The sequence below is a fragment of the Haliotis rufescens genome, unplaced genomic scaffold (assembly GCF_023055435.1).
Source record: "Haliotis rufescens isolate VD_foot unplaced genomic scaffold, xgHalRufe1.0.p SCAF_59, whole genome shotgun sequence".
Lineage (NCBI taxonomy): Eukaryota > Metazoa > Mollusca > Gastropoda > Lepetellida > Haliotidae > Haliotis > Haliotis rufescens.
In genome coordinates, this window is record NW_025964323.1 from 2,557,850 (window position 1) to 2,580,429 (window position 22,580).

The following is a 22,580-nucleotide window of genomic DNA, read 5'->3' on the forward strand; positions in this document are numbered from 1 at the left end:
TATTCCATTACCGTATATGCAATCTCAAAATACAATGTGTACCTCTGAATTTAAGAATATAAGAACTTTAGAAACTCCCAATTTTTATCAAAATACCATTGTTTTTTCCCAATTTGTCTGCCATGTGCTGTCATGTCAATCAAGTCAGTGAGCCTGACTGCCCGATCCTGTTAGTTGCCTCTTATGACAAGCATTGGTTGCTGAAGTCCTATTCTAACCCGGAAATTCAAGGGTATCTGGGTCAGCAAACACTGATATTTTGTACATTTTAACTAATGTATGACAAAACTGTTTTTAAATAATAACAGATCTTGAGGAATTTCAGATTTATTTTTGAATTTCAGTTTTATTCTTTCACTGATTTTTTGCTGTTCAACTGAAACATGAAACAAGGACCTGCGGAGACGAGTCAGGACCGAAGGTGCTAACATTGGTTGGTACTGATGGCAGTCTGGCAAATGTTATTTATTTCAAACACTGATCATTAAAGTCATTTCTTAACTATTGCAGTACTATTGCACTGGTTAAAGTACCTTCAATAGCCACCTCAAACACGTAACCCCTCCCAGCCTTGTGTTTAGTGTTGATATGGATAGAACTGATTCTCCAAAATCAACAAAACTGATTTGCACTGACTTACCAGTGACACAAATATGATCTGAACTGATTCAATACAAAATGATGACACTAACCTATAAATAATATTCTTAAAGATATAACTTGAACCTACAAGAACTAAATGAACTGTTTTGTTAATACACTGTATGAAGTGCATCAGGAATAACCGGATCCTTAACCTTTATTGCTACTGTATTAACATCCATGGACATCCTCAATCTTTAACATTTGGATTATGACACGTTTCACGCTTAATTCTGAATACCTACTTTTTTTTATTTAAGCTTAACAAAGTCTGACAGCTCGAATGATTTTGGACCTGGAACTAAGATTGCTGAGAACCATCATGTGTATAAATCTAGCTATCTGACTGGTCAGTAACCTTTGTAAAAAGAGCAAGCAGGCCAGTACAGACATTTTAGAGATACCTCATTTCCACTTTATATTTTCCAAGGAAAAAATATTAAGTAGTGTAACATTAGTAATGCTGCTGTACGGTCACACTTTGCTAATTCTAATTACTACAGAATTTTTGCTAACCAAGTAACTAGCTTGGGTGGGTTGAAGCAAAAAGAAATCAATTGGGGACGGGTCATCTAGCCTGCAAGTGTATCCTCCAGAACACCCTGTGATGACACCTAGTTACCTTTGTTAACCCTATGCAATGCTATTTACTCATCGTGCTAACTCAAAATTTGGATGCAGTCTGCAGAAGTACCTGGGAATCACAACTGCGACTGTTATTACTCAGTTATGGATTTGGACCAGAAGGTACATCTATTTATTTATGTTAACTTTGACAGCATGAGTTACCGGTGAGGTGTAAAATTAAAAGTAACGTTACTGAAATTGTAAATCAAGTTTGTAAGATATATATGTGGAACATTATTGAAGATAAACTCCATTTTCTAATGGAATGTACTGTGTATACACTGTTAAGAAATAGGTCTATTCCATGTTATACAAATATGTAAAATATTATGAAATACCCGGTATACCAAATTGTTAAACTAGAACAATAAAAATACCCTTGCAAATTTTGCCAAATATGTTAAGGATTGTAATGATATAAATATGTAACTTACCACAAACAATAGTCTGAATTGTTTTCGTATTACACAATTTTCTCGGTCATATTTTATCATGTATATTTGTACTGATTTGTACATGGGCAAATGGCCTACAAGCACAGAATAAAACAGTGTATCAAAACTATAGACCAGTACACCATACAGTACATTATGTCCATGACTACCCCATTTTCAGTCCTATCGCCATGGTTTCTTTCTTTAAACTCTCGATGGTTCAGAGGAGTGTGGTTTTATACCATTCCAGATGCAAATTAACATCAAAATCAGAATGTGTACAGGTTAACGTAGAGGATGCACTCAGAAAGTTCTGATTGTCAAGCATGGACATCAGTCCTTTGATCTGCATTTGGACACTAAATATGTTATAACAAGCATTTTGTGAATATTTTATGTCAATTTTATGTTAGTCTAAAAAAAAAAATAGTCTTGGTTCCTAGGCACCACCAACATCATCATAAAGTTCGACGCACGTTTTCCGTATTATTTCCATTTTTTTTAAAAAACAAAAAAACCCTTAAATATTCCAAGTATAATGGTAGTCAAATACTGTATTCCAGTATTTTACTCATCAAGGAATACATTTATGTAGGGAGATTGGACATGTTGATTGGACACAACTGTTTATTTGGTTACACAATTGTTTATTTGGTTACACAACTGTTTATGTGGTTACATACTAGTTTGAACAACGCCCCCCAACCCTCCCCCCCAAAAACAAAAAAAAACTAGTGCCCGAACGCACTATATTTTCAAAAGCCATTGCCTGAGAAGCAATTCTTTTATTTTTTAAGCCTTACTTTTGTCAGCTGCGAATGTAATAAAACACAATAAATAGAAAAAGAATAATAAATATTCAATTGCTAGAAGTGCATATACATTTCTTGTGCCTATGGTATCCCCAATATGCAAACTATAGAAATACACCTAACACAGTAGCGAAAAACATCTTACTTACACAATAGTCCTTGGTCAGCTAACTGCTTGTCCTTTGACAAGTGTCCAGGAGAAAAGGCAAAAGGCCTCCCTGATATGTGAAGAAAGCTCAAAGTGATGCAGGTCTCAGGCGTTTACCACTTCGGTGAAACCCACAAGCACGAGTATGGTGCTGACAAACCTAGAAACATAATCGAGGGCGAACCGGGATTCCAAACCACTGTCTTATGTCTCTGCCGTGCTCAAGGGACGCAACTCTGCACAGCGAATCGCGGTGCCTTAGGTGACTGGGCCACCCGTGCCTCGAGTTTGGCTAAGAGCATGTAGAGATGACTCTTCAAAACATGTCAAACATGCCACCATTGTGAAATTGCACATGACCAGAAATACATGACCTTGTATCATTACAGGCAAGATAGACTTCTGTATCTCTGTAAGGAGTTACACTACACCCTAAACAGTGAAGTGATGATGTCGATACAGACAAGCAATGTTCTTCTCCAGATTCTTTCAATATGTGAAATATCTTAGTCGCCCAGCTAATCTTATTAGTGGAAGCCATCTGGCAACCAAGCAATAAATGGTAATTTAGTTTGCACAGGCAACCAAACTGGTTGCTACTTGGAGGGCTGCCATATGACTTTATAAGAAGGGAAAGATCATTGTTTCATGATTATTCTATGAATAATGTCTTGATTTGAAAGAACAGATCCATTTATTTCTAACAATCCATGATTACACATTATCTTACATCAGGAAGTAGCAGAAAATATAGACCTAATTTTTTATAGATAACAACAGCTCAATTACTATAAAAACTAAGTTTTAGATGAGAGCATCCATTTAAAGGAGAAGATTTATCATGACAAAAAACTGGATTAAAATATTGTGTGGACTACATGTATCACAGAGAATCTCAATTTATTGCATAATCAGTCAGATATTGTGGAAATTTGGTTTCAGTAATGTTGCAGCTCTATAGAAACCACATTGTTCAAAGTAACCAGTGAAACAGAGTAAATAGTGAGAGAGCTGTTACCATGGCAACTGTTACTACTGCTTTCATGATAAAATGACCCAGCCCACCAGGATGACTATGGAATGTGTGGAACAGGCAGAAATAACTATATACATGATGCATGAATATGATTGTCACATGGTTACTGTAACTATGGCAACTGTGGATCCTTATACTTCATGGCCGTGACATCAGAAGTCTTCAGCGCCCCAGTCAAGGTCATCTCCCCAACCGCCGCCATCTGCCTGGAAATGTAACGACCACAATAAGTACTATATATACACCACAGTGTTGTTGGTTGTTTAACACCATACTCAGCAATATTCCAGCTATATGACCGCTGCCATCTGCCTGGAAATGTAACTACCACAATAAGTACTATATATACACCACAGTGTTGTTGGTTGTTTAACACTATACTCAGCAATATTCCAGCTATATGACCGCCGCCATCTGCCTGGAAATGTAACTACCACAATAGGTACTATATATACACCACAGTGTTGTTGGTTCTTCAATGCCATACTCAGTAATATTCCAACTATATGACAGCAGCCTGTAAATAGTCAAGTCTGGACCAGACAATTCAGTGATTTATATTATGAGTATCCATCTCCATATACGTAATTATATCACGATGATTTGGTTGGTTTGTTTGTTTAATGCCACACTCAGACATATTCCAGCTTTATGACCATGATGACAGCAGCCTGTAAATAATTGAGTCTTGGACACACAACCCAGTGATTAATATTATGAGCAGCCATCTACACAAAGGGATTTTGTTTGTTTGTTTTTTGTTTGTTATACACAGCAATATTCCAGCTGTATGACAGCGGCCTGTAATTAGTCTAGTCTGGGCCAGACAATCCAGTGATTCATATTTTGAGGAATGGTCCATGCCATCTGGGTACGATGACACGCAATCAACCTTGTCACCTAGCCTGACCACCTGATCCAGTTGGTCATTATGATAATCAACAATTGTCTGAGCAAGCTTCTTGACCTCAACTTATGCTTCAAACAGTGAGTGAGTATTGTTTTACACCACTTCTAGCAATATTCCAGTAAACTCATGGTGGGGAAAGCAAAGGTTTTAACCACTAGACAACCCCACTGTCCCTGTATGATTCAGACAGTAAACAACAAAGTAGGCTTCCTTATTTTCTTTGAAGGGGCGGTCGGGTAGCCTAGTGGTTAAAGCGTTCGCTCATCACGCCGAAGACCCGGGTTCGATTCCCGACATGAGTACATTGTGTGAAGCCCATTTCTGGTGTCCCCCACCGTGATATTGCTGGAATATTGCTAAAATCGGCGTAAAACCATACTCTATTTTCTTTGAAAGAATGAAACATATTCTTACCTCAGTCACAGATTCTGAAGCTTCAGGGACCACAGCAAAAGACAATGACTTTGTGGATTCTTTCTTGGGACTGTCTTGAGCCGTTTCTCTGTTCTCGGACTTGCCCCGACCAGACAACTCACTGAGCGGGTCCTTGTGGGTCACCGTGATGTCAGGCATCATGTCGGAGAAAAAGTCTACATCAGTTGTTGTAGATGCCTGTACCTTGATTCCTTTGATATCAAACTCGGCCCCGAGGTCAGACTGAGGTTTTGGAATGGTTGGTTTCATCACAGGCTTCAGTGTGGAAGAGTGTTGTTTTGTGGAAGAGTGTTTGGTGCTGGACGTGGAGTTGTCCGTCTGTTCTGTAACGGAGTCTACATTGTCCCATGTCTGTCCCCAGTCCGACAGTTCTGTCTCTACGTGCACAGTAGTGGTTTCTTTATCACCTGACTTCTTAGGCTTCGACTGACCGCCGAGCTTTAAAGCACCTTTTGTCCTGCCATGTCTGGCATCAGGTTTTGAACTATCACTCATACTTCCTACTGTGTCTGACCAGTCAACATTCGGAGAAGGAAAGGTTGAGCTTGTATCACTTGGTTTGGGAGAAAACGACACAGTGCTTGGCATACTTCGCAGTTCGTTTTCTATTTCGTCACTCAATTTGTCTTCATCAAGTGTTGAATCTGATTGGTTGACATTGTCATTAGTATCATTTCGATTATTCTCCCAATCTGACCAATCAGATTTCTCCTCTCCATTCTGCTCACCACTAGTAACCTTGACATCCATATCACTGACCTTGACTTCCTCATATGTCTCATTGTCACATGTGTCTCCTTCTACTTCAACACCATCCACATCACCAACAATTTGAGCCTCTTCAGATACAGCGTTTTTATCTGAAAACATAAATGTTTTATCTAAAAACTTATATGGAGCGGGCGTGCATGCCAGCATGGAGCGGAGTGGAGTGGAGTGGAGTGGAGTGGAGTGGAGTGGAGTGGAGTGGAGTGGAGTGGAGTGGAGTGGAGTGGAGTGGAGTGGAGTGGAGTGGAGTGGAGCGGAGTGGAGTGACCCAGAATCCCCACAGGGCTTATCCTTGAAAACAATTATCAAAATCATCAGTTTTATTAGTATATTTTCACCTATGTTCTGCAAGGTGAGGATTCACATTCAAAATGTCTTTGATATCTGCGACAATAATTGAGCAATGTAACAGTCACACTGATCATGCTGATGTTGCGTCTAATTTTTCCTAATCCAACCAAGGATTCGCCTGAAGCAACACCATGAGCTTCTGTCTGTGCATTGTGATCTTCATCAGTATTCATGAACATGATTAACATTGTCCTTCATGGTCACGGGTTGCTTAAATCTGAGGCAGGTTATTGTGATTTGAAACCTCTAATTGACCAATCAGACACAAATCACATTGTAACACTATAACCTATTAATCTAGACAATCTACTTTGTCTTACTGTTTTCAATTTCCTCTTGTTCTCTTTGCTTCTTCTTTCGCTCTTCTCTCCGTTGACGAGCTTCCTCTCTCCTTTTCTCTCGTTCCTTTCTTTTTGCCTCCTTCTCTTCATTCCCTGAGATCACAGCTCCATTACTGCTGCTGAGAAAGATGAAATAATGTCATCTATAGTAACCATGGAAACAATAATCATGGCAATATACAGATATGCAGCCTTTCACATGACACCCAACAGTGTGAAATGTACATTTTGTGTTCAAACACACAAAGAATGTCTAAACGATGCAGCCTTTCAAATGATGCAAACCATATGCATCATATGCACTGACGAAGATTGATGTTACAGATCACGTTTTAATCCCTGACAGTGTCAGCTTGAAAGCGATTAATAATACAGGTACCAGTAGACAGAAATACAGACAGAATTTACATATGATCATCAACAATTCTGAAAAAAATACATCAAAAGTTAATGACTCACTTTAGCATAGAAGGCATCGAAAGTTTGACCTGCAGGGCATGAAGATAATATCTTGTACTCGTTCACTTACCCTGTTAAAGTTAATGTTTCTCAGATTTTATTTACAGCAGACAGAGTCTCTGCAATCTACGTTCATCTCCGCCCATACAAACTCGCTGAATCATGTGTCTTGCACAGTTTTTCTTTTTTTAACAGTAATACTGTTTTTGATAAATTTTCCTTTTTCAACCTGTTTGTTAATTAAATCATGTTTTCTGTCGTTAACCCCACATTCTCTATCTGAACCTTCCGTATGTCAGCCACTTCCCTCACAACATCAATCATCAGCTGTTCACTATCGCTTTGCCATTTGGGGCGGTCGGGTAGCCTAGTGGTTAAAGCGTTCGCTTGTCACGATGAAGACCCAGGGTCGATTCCGACATGGGTACAATGTGTGAAGCACATTTCTGGTGTCCCCCGCCGTGATATTGCTGGAATATTGCTAAAAGGGGGGTAAAACCATACTCACTCACTGCTTTGCCATTTGAGCATCAGTAACGACTTGCGATCAATAAAATAATAAATGTAATTATCTCCCTTTAAGATCTAGTTTCAATACCTGCTGTGCAAATGCACTTCCTATTTATTTATTTATACAACAGACAGTGGCCAAATATGTCTATTTATGATAAATGAGAAACATGTATTTTGTTGTTATTACTTAGAACATGAGAGAGATGATAATATACTTTAGGTTCAAAATTATCTTGCATGTTTTATTGAATGAATTGCTAGGTATGAAATATATGTACCCGCCCGGTAGGAAGAATGTTTCTTCAGTTCTTTCTCGCCCTGCACATGATGCCACTTGTCAATGCGAGTGGACATGTGGATTTTTCAAGCCCTGTATACGATGACTATGTCTCACATATGGCAATCATTATGTCCAGAGCTGAACTGGAGTGAGTGTTGGGTTTTACACTGCTTTATGCAATATTCCACCAATATCAGATCAGGGGACACCAGCAAAGGGATGCACAAATTGTGCCATGTCGGGATTCAAACCTGGGGAAATGCTTTAACCACAAGGCTATCCTACCACCGCAAACTGGAAATGGGAACGTTTGTTGATCATAGTCACTTTTGTGAAAGTTATTCCACAAAAAGACTTGGTGGAATGTTCAAGCTGAATGTGTGCATCTCTGTGTTACCCCTTACAGAATACCAGACTGGTTGAACATTTGGAATAATTCTTTCAGGTCAACTAGCAATTCAATCCACAATTTGCAATAGACACATACAATCAATCCTTTCATCTGTAGCATGAATCATCGTCTAGAAATGACTATCTGAACATCACCAAACCGCTTACCTTAGTTGTGCCAGATCCTTGAGCAACATCTTTTTACCCATAATGCCAGTGACATTCTGCAACTTCCTGTTCTTCCCATCCTCGCTATCATGCTGCCCAAACTGAAATCACAACGCTATACGTTAGAGTTGTCTGGGTAAATCTCAAATTAGCAGTGTTTCACTCCTGATTTGATTCCTCTCTGGTGGATGATCTCACAAACCCTCCACCAGGGGTCATGTCAGGTGAGCGTACTAATCAGCCAATCAGCATCAAGGCTTCTAAACACAGCACTATCAAGAGAAGCATTTGGAACAGTACCTCTAATTTCAGAAGCTGGTAAACAAACGACAATTCAGAGGGTAGAATTGTGAAAAACAAAATAACACCCTGTCAGTTTTGGGGGGTGGACTGACATCTATAGGTCCACCATTGAAGGAACACTTGTGTTTTGTGGCTTTTTTCTTTCGTTCATACCATTATCTTCCAAATCCGAGACACTATTTCAAGATCGACACCAGATCATGTTGAAATTCAATTGTGACAATTGTGACAGCTGACATCTGAGTGGCTTAAAAAACATACTCATCCTTAATTTTCATTAAATGGTCATGGTTCACTCAGTGACAGAGTCAGTAGGATTTACGCCACTTAAGTACTCCAGTTATATCAGCTTAATGTGGGAGGAAAAATTGGCTGTGCAGGGTTGCGTACCTTGGGCACACCAGAAACCTATGATTGTGGGTTTGAATCCCTGTTTGCCCTGATTATGTTTCTATGTTTGTCCTCACCATACCCGTGCTTGTGGGTTTCACCAAAGAGGTAAACATCTGAGACCTGCATCACTTAGGGTTTTCCTCCCACCTACACCTAAACCTCACTCTTAATTGTAATAAAGAGGTTGTTCATCCATAAATTCTTCTCCTTACTGAGAGTGAGTAAGTGAGTGAGTGAGTGAGTTGGGTTTAACGCCGCTTTTAACAGTATTCCAGTTATATCGCGGCGTGTCAGCTTAATGTGGGAGGAAAGTCCGAAGTGATGCAGGTCTCAGACGTTTACCACTTCGGTGAAGCCCACGAGCATGTATGGTGCTGACAAACCTAGAAACAAAATCGGGGCGAACCGTGATTTGAACCCACAATCATAGGTTTCTGGCGTGCCCAAGGGACGCAACCTTGCACAGCAAATCGTGGCGCCTTAGACGACTGGGCCCCCCGTGCCCCCCGAGACTGAGTAAGCCAATCACTGCTTTCAGGAATATTCCAGCCATATCAGGACCACCAAGACAGGCTTCATACATTTCACCAATGAAGAGAATATGTCTGGGTCTTCTCAAAACACTTTGTAATAAAGTTTAATGCAAACATCATTGTGAAGCTAAGTGAAGTCATGTTATATGTATCCTAATCAGCATATAGAAGCACATTTGTTAGGACTACTATCTACTGAAAATTACCCCAATGGATATATTTCATGGCTGTGTACTCATATGCTATCGGCAGAGCATGTTAGTGAGAGAAAGAATGAAATTGATAATTATTGAATGATTAATCATATTGATAATAATGACCATGGTAACTAGCGGACTGGCTGGCTTATATTTTGGTATTGGTTACAGTCCACAGCAGTCCCAATCAATCAAATCTTACCATCAGATCTGCCAGTGTTTTGTTTCTTAGATATCAAGGGCTACTGGGGACCTGTTCTACCCCGAATCCCAATGGAAGTCCTATATTCTGACAAGCAAGGGGTACTAGGGACCTGTTCTACCCCGAATCCCAATGGAAGTCCTATCTTCTGACAAGCAAAGACTACTGGGGACCTGTTCTACCACAAATCCCAAGGGCAGTCCTATATTCTGACAAGCAAGGGCTACTGGGGACCTATTCTACCCTGAATCCCAAAGGAAGTCCTATATTCTGACAAGCAAGGGCTACTGGAGACCTATTCTACCCCGAATCCCAATGGAAGTTCTATATTCTGACAAGCAAGGGCTACTGGAGACCCATTCTACCCTGAATCCCAATGGAAGTCCTATATTCTGACAAGCAAGGGCTACTGGAGACCTATTCTACCCTGAATCCCAATGGAAGTCCTATATTCTGACAAGCAAGGGCTACTGGGGACCTATTCTACCCTGAATCCCAATGGAAGTCCTATATTCTGACAAGCAAGGGCTACTGGAGACCTATTCTACCCTGAATCCCAATGGAAGTCCTATATTCTGACAAGCAAGGGCTACTGGGGACCTATTCTACCCTGAATCCCTCCCCACAAGGGAGGAACCCTGACATGTGAAGCAACACCGTTCCTGCTACCAATAAGCGTTATCATGCATATTGCTAGTGAAAAAGCGGCAATCCCAGAGGATTATACACATGCAGAAATGACAGTTGCCATGATACCTTTACCTCTGACATCTGAAGCACAATGAAAAGTGAAAATAATAAGTCAATAATTATAAAAAATTCCCACCATGCATTGATAACATAATCAGCACACATGCATATTTTGTAAAAACATTCATTTCCTACAGACATTTTAATAAAACAATCGTGACAAAAATAATTTGTTTGCTTCCTGAATCTTCACATCAGGACCTAAATTATTCATAAAACAGGGAAATAATTCAGTCTGACTTGTTTGAATTTAAGAAAATGTCCAGTACTGGTTCCAAAATCTAAAAAATGGTTCCAGGTCATTTTGTCACTAAAGCACTACCTTCTGTAGTGAGTGAGTGAGTTGGGTTTTAAGACGCTTTTAACAGTATTCCAGTTATATCACGGTGTGTCACCTTAATGTGGGAAGAAAGCCAGAAGTGATACAGGTCTCAGATGTTTACCACTTCGGTGAAACCCATGAGCATGGGTATGGTGCTGACAAACCTAGAAACTTAACCGGGGTGAACCGGGATTCGAACCCACAATCACAGGTTATTGGTGTGTCCATGGGATGCAACTCTGCACCTCGAATCGCGGCGGCTTAGACGACTGTGCCATCCGTGCCCACACTGCCTACTTGAACCATTTAGACTCAAAGGACAAAACCCCACTAAACATAGAGATAAGATGATGATTTACAGCCATGCAATAAATAAAATCATGTAGAAATGAATCAAGTATGCTTTATATGCTATATATATTAACAGGCAAACAAGACGCCCCACCATGCTCATGCCATTGTCCAAATCAGGTTGCTGACTGACTTACCTTGGGCATTCCCTCTGTGAAGAACTTCTTCCTGGCGCCGCCAATAATGATGTCCCCTCCCAGTATTGGCACAAGGAAGGAAAGACCATGTAAACTTGCTGCCACGATGTTGTCGTTTGTGTCTCGGAGACCGAGGAGAAGCTACAGTGGCAAATGAGAGAGTGAGTTGAGCTTTAAACAGTTGATAAAATATTTTTTTTAGTATCTTACCTATTGCTATTGCACTGCGTTCGTTACAAACACCATTGCCCTTTGAACAGACAATGCCTTTTTAGAAAGTTATAAATATTTATATTTGGGATTACACTTTCTCAGTAAAGAACATAAAAGTCCAGTTTCCACCCTTGCAGAACTAGGCTTGTATTATGAAGTTACATTTGGGCTGGACTAACCAGTCTATGAATAGTCAAACCACAATTGCGCAATGAAATCAAAATTCGGTTTATAAACTGGCATGCAGATTTCGGTCGATTGCAGGATTTGCAAAGCATGTGCACTGCCAATTCAATGTCAACAGATTTTTTCCAAATCTTTTCATGTTTTTAGTCAAGGTGCTCACGTGATTTTATGCACTTCGCGAAGTAAAACCATTTTTATTACAATATAGATCTTGATTATCCATTAAATTGTTGTCACAGGGCAACGCCACACCCCACGTTATAGTGCAAGTATTCGTGATAGAAAACGTATGACGTCCGAAAACCTATGCTGCTGAAAGCTCTGATCGAAAACAGGACAATTCGCGATGGTTCTCCGGTTTTCAATCATATTTTTCGGAGCGTTTTTTTTTAATCTTTGATTATATCTTTACGCGGAAGATGATTTTTTCCGAGGACAACTGTTTTAAAAAACGCGATTTTCCGCGTTTCCGCGGGGATTTCACATCCCTTGTAATAGGCACTGGTGGCGCTACGATCGAGCCTTGGAATTCCCGCCCAGTTTGGCAAGGGTGGAAACTGGACTTTTAAAGTCTGTTAACTCTCTTTTGCCTCCGGAAGGTGAGGCTGTGTGGGTTAGGTCCATACCTTTGTGTGCTGTGACCTAAAGATTTCAGACCTACCTCCCCCCGCCCACATCATTGTTTGTTGTTTAACAATGCACTCAGGTTGATCTGCACTCATGGTAATAATCAAATCTGGACCCAGCAATCCAGTGATTGTCAACATCAGCACCAATTCACTGTCACCCGATGGCAATGGACCAAGTCACTCGATCCATTAAGTCGCCTCTTACGACAAGCATAGGTTGCTTGGGACCATTCATCAACTGCTGGATGAAAAACTACAACACATGCAACTGACAGTCCTCAACACAGCAAGTATTCCACAAGCAATCCCTCACACAAAGACAATATCCTATAGAGAAGTACCTGAGGAAAGACTGTTTCCTCCAGCGTTTCCTTTTCAAACAGGTCAACATAGGCGGCGAAGTGAGTGAGTAGGACCAGTCGGATGTGAGCATCTCGGATGTGGAATATACGAAATAGTTCTGGAATCACATGATCCTTGAAGAGTTGAGCACACAGGATCGGGGAGGTTTGATTGATGCGGACTGGAGGACGAGATTTCTCTGCAACAGACGTTGATAAAGAAACTTTACATACGAATCACAGCATGTAACACAATACTGCAGATACAATTGATTTTGAACAGTATTTCATTGATATTTCTGTTTGTCAGTAAAATATAGCAGGAAGCCCCAGAGAATCAATCAAGGATCATAATCAGTGAATCTTGGATTCAGGATCTGTCCTAGAATGAGCAAGGGAAGCATCAATCAGGGATCATAATCAATGAATCTTTGATTCAGGATCTGTCCTAGAATGAGCAAGGGAAGCATCAATCAGGGATCATAATCAGTGAATCTTGGATTCAGGATCTGTCCTAGAATGAGCAAGGGAAGCATCAATCAGGGATCATAATCAGTGAATCTTGGATTCAGGATCTGTCCCAGAACAAGCAAGGGAAGCATCAATCAGGGATCATAATCAGTGAATCTTGGATTCAGGATCTGTCCTAGAATGAGCAAGGGAAGCATCAATCAGGGATCATAATCAGTGAATCTTGGATTCAGGATCTGTCCTAGAATGAGCAAGGGAAGCATCAATCAGGGATCATAATCAGTGAATCTTGGATTCAGGATCTGTCCTAGAATGAGCAAGGGAAGCATCAATCAGGGATCATAATCAGTGAATCTTGGATTCAGGATCTGTCCTAGAATGAGCAAGGGAAGCATCAATCAGGGATCATAATCAGTGAATCTTGGATTCAGGATCTGTCCTAGAATGAGCAAGGGAAGCATCAATCAGGGATCATAATCAGTGAATCTTGGATTCAGGATCTGTCCTAGAATGAGCAAGGGAAGCATCAATCAGGGATCATAATCAGTGAATCTTGGATTCAGGATCTGTCCTAGAATGAGCAAGGGAAGCATCAATCAGGGATCATAATCAGTGAATCTTGGATTCAGGATCTGTCCTAGAATGAGCAAGGGAAGCATCAATCAGGGATCATAATCAGTGAATCTTGGATTCAGGATCTGTCCTAGAATGAGCAAGGGAAGCATCAACATGCTCTATTAATGCACAATGGTCACACCTAAGAACACTGGGCCTCCCATGCCCCGAACAATACCTTGCCTTTAGATCATGTTTGTTTGTTTGTGTTACGCATAATACCTGCTGTCAGTGGCCTGTAGATAATCAAATCTGTGACAGGCAAACACATGCCATTGTAATGAACAGTGAGTAACACTAAAACACTTTAGGGCACTTTTAGAGTGTTAACCGATGATAAAAGTAGAGTTTCCACCCTTGCCGAACTAGGCTGAAATATGTGAGTTATATTTTGGCTGGATTAACGAGTCTATGCATGGTCCAATCCAACATTGCATAATGATAACAACATCCAGTTCGTAAACAACAACAACAACTGACGTACAGATTTCGATCAATCACCAAATTGGCAGAGCATGTGTACCGTCAACTACGTGTCGACAGAAATTTTCAAAGTCTTTTTATGTTTTCAATCAGTAATTTTATACTTCACGAGGTTAGACCTGTTTTATTACAAGATATTACACTATGATCAAGCCACGAAATTCCAGCCCCATTCGGCAAGGGAGGAAACTGGACTTTCATTGTCAGTTAACTCCCTTGCCTCAGGAAAATGGTCAACAAGGATCACAAGACAGTTTGATTTAGGCCATAATTGTTAATTAATGCACACACAGGGAAGGAAATTACCAAGAACATCTAGTAGCCCAAATAGTGATAACACAGAGCAATTTTCCCCCAAATGTGTAAAACTGTCCTATGGATAAGTTTAACATTAAAAAAACTGGTCTGGGGTAGTGGTCTAGTTCTAATTTTCATCCCTGAGATATTGGGGGGACTACTGTCAAGTACAGGTGATGAACAGACTTGTCCCAACGGTAGATATTACATCAATATTGAAGTACTTACCTCTGTAAGGTGTAAGTAAATTGGCCAGCAGAGCCTTATTGGCAGTATCATCCAGCATGACAAAGCGGGACAAGAGCGGCACCGTCAGACGCTTGGCCACCAACTCCTCTGGGAGGGAGAGAAGCCTGGCCGTCACATTGCTGCAATACAGGAGACCAAGTTGTAACAGCTGTATGGTGATGGTCAGGATTCTACAGCACCAGTGACTTTCCCTTAAAGTTTGAAGCTACATATCTTTGTCAGGAAAAATAACAGCAGGAAAAAGTTTAAGAGAAGCAAATGTGATTCATATGAATGATGTGGGTGTTGAGAGATGTTTCAATAAGAAATAAATTACAGATTTTAAAAAGGTTTGAGACAGTAGGTGGCTGCAGTAAATGAGGAGCTGTATGCATTCCAGCGCTCTGTATGTCAGAAGAATTTTATCAGTCTGTCTGTTATGACAGCGCTCTGGTCATAATTGATGATTTACCTGAAGAATTTCTTCTTTTCTTCTTCAGACTTGGTTGTCACATTTTTCACAAATCTTAAAACATCGATGAAATCATGTCTGCAAAAGAAGCAAGGCTACACTTAGACTCTGAATCAAATCAAACTGAAAATACCCTTCTATACCTAGTGCTGTTGTCCATTCCTCTAGGATTCATATAAAATCCCCAACGCAAACAGCTTGGGGTAACAAGTAAGCATGCAGTGTTCCATGAGTAACGTTAACACCCCGTTAAACAGTTATTTCAGTTGTACGAAAAGAATCCTTATGTGGGAGGAACGGCCAAAATGACACGTCTCAGACATTTACCACATTGATCAATCCACCATCACGGTAAGGTCAAGACAAACCTAGGATCATAATAAGGGAAACAAGGGATTCAAATCCCTGATAAAGGGAATCCTGGTGCAGCTAAGGGGAGGAAATAATTATACTTGGCCACCAGTGAGACAAGGAGACTGTACCTAAACATTCTGTCATTTAGAAGTGACTGTACTCGAGGCCTCTGTTCTGGGTCAACGTTTAAACATTCGTCCTGGACAAGTAACTCAAACGTCTTTGTTAGATCTCCTGAAACAGAGAGTAAAAATTAATTCCAGTAGATGTGGATATTTTGTACCACCAATGAATGTTGATAAACATAACAGCCAGCAAAATTATTAATATTTTATTATTATAATACTTTATTCAATATTATTATATGAAGACATACTGTATCAAATAGTGTAAAAGCCTTAGAAATTTGCAGTGGACAGTTGGAAACCATATTTCATTAGTCCTCGAGTTTGTAGCTTGTCCGACTTGAATGAGACAAAACTGTTTACTATGTTTACATTTTCTACCAGTTTCAATATTGTAGCCTTGAAAACTGGTTCACAATCATAGACCTCAAATGCTACTTGTCACTGAGGACTACCATTGGATTTTCACTTGTCCTGATCACAATTTAGTAGTCTCAGGCTTGCAGACTAGCATGAATTTCGACAGCTATGTAAGTTCAGCCCAGTATAGTGGTGCACACAGTCGTAATACTACTTGTGCTGGTCCTACCTAAGTCCTCCAGTCCTTCCTGCAGCTGTTCTGCCAGCACACCAAAGGCAAACACATCTCTAGCATGGCCATACTCCTCTGTTGCCTTGACTACCCCTTGCTGGAACAAAAATTACAAGAGAAACATTATGCACTGATTGTAATTAAGCAGGAAAGCCGAAGTTGTAACCCCCCATGTTTAAGATAAAAGATTATGGGGTCTCTAGACTCAAGTTCCCTTGGAGAAGGCCTCAAAGAACCCAGGGCCCCATTCCACAAAGCAATATTAGCGCTAAGACGATCAACTCCCATACTTAAACATAGACTTGCAACAATTGCAGTGCTAAGACCCCCTTGTGGAACTGGGCCCAGTATCCCCCCACCATACTGATTCAGTTTTCTCATATCTGTGGGAATTGTTTAGTATTTGTGTCATAATTTTCATTTTCAAACAACGATTTTAGCAAGATGTCACAAAGTTTTTCATTTCCCGGCAAAATTAATCACAGACACAAGTCTGAAAACATATGTCTTAATAATTTTATCAAAATCATAAGTTATAAACATTATCTGTCTTTAACCATAACACTCAATTCCACCAGTGCTCAAACACAGAGTTCCACAACTCTCAGGAATCCTACATATTTGACACGATTTTTATAAAATACTCCTGTTATAAATCATATGTTCGCAGAGTCACATCTGACACAACATGTCTTTGAGTACTAGTTCCTAGAAAACCATGACAGGGACTGCAACAGAATTTTCTTAATGTTCCATAAACAACATGTTTCAATCAACTATAATCTCCTGATGTTATTTTGTGTTATCATTATCTTGTAGACCAATCTCAATTAGTATGAGGCAACCAATGGGTTTGGGTGGTCAGTCTTGCTGACTTGATTCATGGATGTCATTTCATCCCGATTGAGCAGATCTTTGCTCATGATGTAAATCACTGGATTGTCTGGTCCAGACTCGATTATTTACAGACTGCCATCATATAGTTGGAATATTGTAGCGTGCGGCGTTAAACAAACAAACCTTAAAATAAGATCTATAACTCCGATACGATGTACGAAGATCTGAGGGCAACCCCAAAGGAGGTGAGGTGAAATGGGGTTTAACGTCGCGTCCAAGATTATTGCACTTATATAGCGACGTGCATGTACGTGTGTGTGGCTGCTTGAACAAGTCCGGACTGATGCCGATTTATAGTGCTAGCTCACTGAGATGCCATGCCGCAGTTTAACATGAAATATCCCACTCAGACACAGTATACTGACTCCGAGCCGACCAGTCCTTGTTTTAGACCCTTAATGCCAAGCGCCAGACAGGGTAACAACAAGTACCATCTTGTTACGTCTTTTGGTATGACGCGGCTGAGGGTCGAACCCTGGACCTTCCGCTCTCCGGGCGGACGCTCTACCACTAGACCACGGACACGTCCCACCCCCAAAGGAAGTCATGTCAGAACCATTTTTGAAACCAAATACAATCAGGGACTTCCGATAGCCAAAAAACAAAGCCGTTCCATATATTGTTATCGATATATTATACACCTTGTCTCAGCTCAGTGGAATCTACTCCCAAAAGGGAGTACCACGTGAGGAATATTTGTGTTCTGTGTGAATGTTTATGAGTAGTAATCAAAATTTCTGAACTGCGGTGTTAAACATATGAAGCCGAATCATTTCAAAAATAGGCAATATCTGACTGGCTCAAGGACTTGTGCATCCTTTAGTTAAATTGGGCGGTCATATCTTGAACATGTTGATGCAGAGAGGTATCGTGTCGATGTAAAAGATCTGATTTTAATGAGACTGTCTTGTAAACAAAACCTAGTGAAATCAAACTCATGCTTGACTCTAAGTTGTGAACATGAGTGAGTGAGTGAGTTGAGTTTAACGCCGGTCAACGATATTCCAGTTATATCACGGCATGTCAGCTTGATGTGGGAGGAAAGCCCGAAGTGGTTCGTCAGAAAGTTCACTTTCGTGAACGGGTGTGGTGCTGACAGACCTGAAAACTGGGATTCAATCCTATAATCACAAGTTTCTGGTGTGCCCAAGGGACGCAACTCTGAACAACGAATTGCGATGCCTTAGACGACTGGGTTACAATTGCCTTCTCTTGTGATCATGACTCTCAAATATTCACTGAGTCATCACAACACAGTTTTAACAGGCAGTACATCATGAAAACATATCATGTATCATCCATATAAGGCTTAAAAAAATAAAAGAATTGGTTCTCAGGCAATGGTTTTTGAAAATATAGTGTGGGCGGGCAGTGTCTTTTTTTGGGGGGGGGGGTTGTTCAAACTAGTATGTAACCAATAAACAATTGTGTAATCAATAAACAATTGTGTACAATCAACCTGGGAAAGGGCCTCCCTACATAAATGTATTCTTCGATGAGTAAAATACTGGAATACAGTATTTGACTACTGTTGGACTTGGAATACTGAAAGATTTATTTTTTTTAAGTGGAAATAAAAATGAAACGTGCGGCGAACTTTATGATGATATGGGCGGTGTAGCCTAATCATGATCAATTTAACCTTTTCCTCGGGGGACACTGTGTCCTCATTCCGGAAAGCAAGACACTTGTCCAGAAACTCTGCAGTGGCTTCCTGGAACTTGCAGGAATGTTCAAGTCCGCCGAGCCTCCACGTGCCGTCGGTCGTCACATACACCGAGGAGAGGCACACGTTGTTATGACTCACGCCCACCTGAAACAATACCATTATTGAGAGGTTACGATTTGAAGTGGAATTCAATATTCAATGCCTGGAAAATTCCATCCCCAGTTATCCAGGGCACTATATCTCATTTCTGTTATGATAAACATCCTGGACTCATTCGCCACTAAAGTAGTCTGTGCCGAAAACCATTGAGCAAAGCTCTTTTGTTTGTTTGTTTGTTTGTTTGTTGTGTCAAGCCACTGTGAATACTAGAGTCTGGACCAGACAGTCAATAGTACAGTCAAACCTTGTTGTGTGAACCTCATGGGGACTTGAAAAAAGTTTGAGTTATCCAGGGTTCGATACAACCAACAAAGTGCATTTTTGAAAAACGTATGTTAAGAAAGATTATTAACAGGTCTGGACGGAACAATAGATAGGCTGCGTATCTGCGTAAAATATGCATCAGAAATGCAGAAATACCAACTAAAATAAAATCCAAGCGTATCAAATACGCAACGAACATTACAGATACGCTACATAAATAAAACTTGTGCGTATCATCAAAATATTGTGAAGTAACCCTGCGTATTCAATTAGCAAATCAGCAACTTATTTTGAAATTATAAACGGGCATTCCGTCAACCTTGTCAAACTCCTAAATGACAGTTACATCATGATCATTTGCCGTCACACTTTCTTGTGGAAGTATCGTGGTATCGTCCAAAAAAGCTCTCGAACCCACACGACACCAGTTTGCAGGGACTAGATAAAAAATGGTGTTTTTAAATATTTAACTTAAATATCCACATGTGTAAAAACTAGTGGGTAACAGAAATTTGAATACCCAAATAGAATTACTGATACCCAATGATTTTAAAATGCATGGGTAAAATACCCACAACACCAAAAGCTTATCTGGAGCTCTGAGGCGTATATAAATTTCAGTGCCAAAGCTGCTGGTAGTGAAGGGGCGTATTATCTATCTCACTCCCCCCATCTGGACTGACGTTATCGTTTATGTCAATAACTCAAATATAAGTATTTGAGAAGTGAGTTTAAAGATTGGCAAGTGTGGGTATGGGGACATTAATTTTTATGTTGAACTGTTTGAGTCATGAGGGGAGACAACTGAGAATTTGACACATCACGGCTGGTGTCAACCGATTTTTTATTATCTCCCTTTTATGAAGAATCATCAGTTGGCGTAGGTAAAATGTGCGGTTCAAACAAATTTGTAAATGCGTAAATGCAGCTTTTGGAAGATAACAACGTTTTTACATAGGTCAGATATGATAACATGTAAAAAATATATAATGAGTTTGAACACAATATGACTTCCTTGTGAGTTCACCAACACGGGGTGCTGGTAGGGATGTTCCAATGATCATAATGAATGCATGATCATGATATAACCCTGTCAAGGTGAGCTGAGTAGGACAACTGATTCTATTTGATCATTGATTGTTTGAAACAAACAGATTATAATCCCACCCGATTTCCAACACTAGGTGCTAGGAACTTATTTTGTCCTGGAATCCCCACAGGGTGGCGTACTCACTGTGTCGTGTAGGAAGAGCAGCGCCTCGAGGACACTGTGGAGTCCAGCACATATCTCAAGTGGGTGCAGCGAGGTCAGTGTGTTTTCCAGGGGCTGGACTCGCTCGGTGACCAGGTATGAGCCATCTGAGTTCACGCCAGATGCAATGAAACGAAGAAGATTCGGGTGCCGTAGTGTCCGTAGGTTCTGGAATGAAGAAAAATATTCTTTGTTGCATCATTTCCAAACATCCTGCTGGGGTATCAGCATGATCAGAATAATCCTTAATGCATTTTACTATGCAAGATATCAGTCATACATATCACCCAAGTCGAGTCATATATATTTTGGTTTTATATCAAAGCCGAGCTAATAGTAGATATATTTTAAATTGAAATGACAATATTTCGGCACAGACTTGTTCCTGGCAGTAATTGCAAGGCATTAGGGCTGGAAGAGTCTAAAATGAATTTGGGTACCCGACATCCCTTCATCCTATAACTACCCTGCACAGATACCTTCTGTAGGCCTCAAGATTTGGGTACAAAGATTTGAAACAGTTTTACCTGGCAAAAACTGATTAGATACACATATAAAACGATCATGAATACACTGAAGATGACTGCAGCCTTATCTTTCCTCAAATATATAAAAGCAGGAATTCATGCATAGTCAGAAAGAAATGTGAACTTTAGCAACTAGGAGTGTAACCATTGATTTTTTTTATTGCAACAATTCTATTGTCATTAAACAATATATCACGTGACTAACATGGGTCCGGGAAGTCATGTGGGTACGTTGGTCCTACTCAGGACCCACCCTACCAAGTGGCCGTCGACGTCCCAGCCCAACAAGGCATCATCTCAATAATGAATAGCGACATATTTCACAATATGCTCTCCAGACTGCGACCTGATATCTAGCATATTTCTATGATTCTAGGTAGCTCTGCTAATTCTAGTAAATGTTTACTGAAATAATTTCAAAAGTGTCCTAGCATGCCTAAAAAACATTACTTGCATAAACTGCATGTATACTTCGTGTATCAGTTAACCTATCTCTAAGGCAACTGGAGGATCTGTTTCCATTATGATTAATGTACAATATCTTTGTACAGGAGGGAATGATATAAAATTCACATGTTAACGGGCAGACCGGTTCCATGGGTTTTCAATGTTGTCAAGTATAATACTGCAAGAGGCAATTAACATGAATCATATGGATATTCCTTCACAAGTATTTACTTCAACAAAGACACATGTCATTATTATATGAAACTGGTATAATCACGTCATATCAATGAACATAATAACGGAATAGGTCAACAGTTAGCCCAGTAAAATGTACAAGACTGAGCAGAAGTCAATGATGTATTTGTTTTTTCGCAGCTCATGTTTATTCTCCTTTTAAGAGTATTTGCAGTATTTGCAGATTTCAGCAATCACTTGATGTGATGGTCAGTATTATCAACACACTTTTGTTGCTCTCTGTAGCAAATCCACTTCTTTTCTGTCCTTCCGTTTGTGTCGAAACACAGTGACAGTCGATTCATCTTTCAAGGATGCGAGACGTAAACTCCAGTCCGTCTCCGAGGATGTCGGGATAACGTCACCCCATTTACAGTTCTCTAAAATGCTATTTTCTGCTCCCATTTCAAATTTATTGAAACGTCCGATCGCCTGACAAATCTTAAATTTAGTCACGGGTCACATTATTCATGTCATTTTTCACCATACACGTTTGACTGACACACCTGTGTGAGCCGGAACAACAACAAGCGACATCTGGTAGGATTTACAGTTATCTCCCCTTGGATGCGTTTTCGCGAAATGCTCTGTTGTTGCCATCAGTTGGGCACAAGGAAACTTCA

General features: G+C 40.2%; 1 protein-coding gene across 4 annotated transcripts; it reads right to left on the bottom strand.

Moving 5' to 3' along the window:
- Window positions 1–2,423: 2,423 nt before the first annotated feature.
- Window positions 2,424–22,470, bottom strand: LOC124115758 (protein-associating with the carboxyl-terminal domain of ezrin-like). Of its 4 annotated transcripts, none has more exons than XM_046476876.2 (14): window positions 22,186–22,470; window positions 20,732–20,917; window positions 19,048–19,218; window positions 16,506–16,605; window positions 15,920–16,025; window positions 15,438–15,515; window positions 14,966–15,105; window positions 12,872–13,071; window positions 11,503–11,643; window positions 10,705–10,713; window positions 8,315–8,415; window positions 6,484–6,623; window positions 5,024–5,904; window positions 2,424–3,905 (listed from the first exon to the last, which is right to left on the bottom strand). In XM_046476876.2, exons 1-14 carry the CDS (start codon window positions 22,360–22,362, stop codon window positions 3,852–3,854), a joined length of 2,484 nt encoding a protein of 827 aa, XP_046332832.1. In that variant the 5' UTR covers window positions 22,363–22,470; the 3' UTR covers window positions 2,424–3,851. The 4 variants fall into 4 exon arrangements, with proteins under 4 accessions (XP_046332832.1, XP_046332831.1, XP_046332830.1 ...); XM_046476875.2 differs by having other exon boundaries at window positions 6,484–6,620; window positions 10,699–10,713; XM_046476874.2 differs by having other exon boundaries at window positions 10,699–10,713.
- Between the last annotated feature and the right edge of the window lie 110 nt (window positions 22,471–22,580).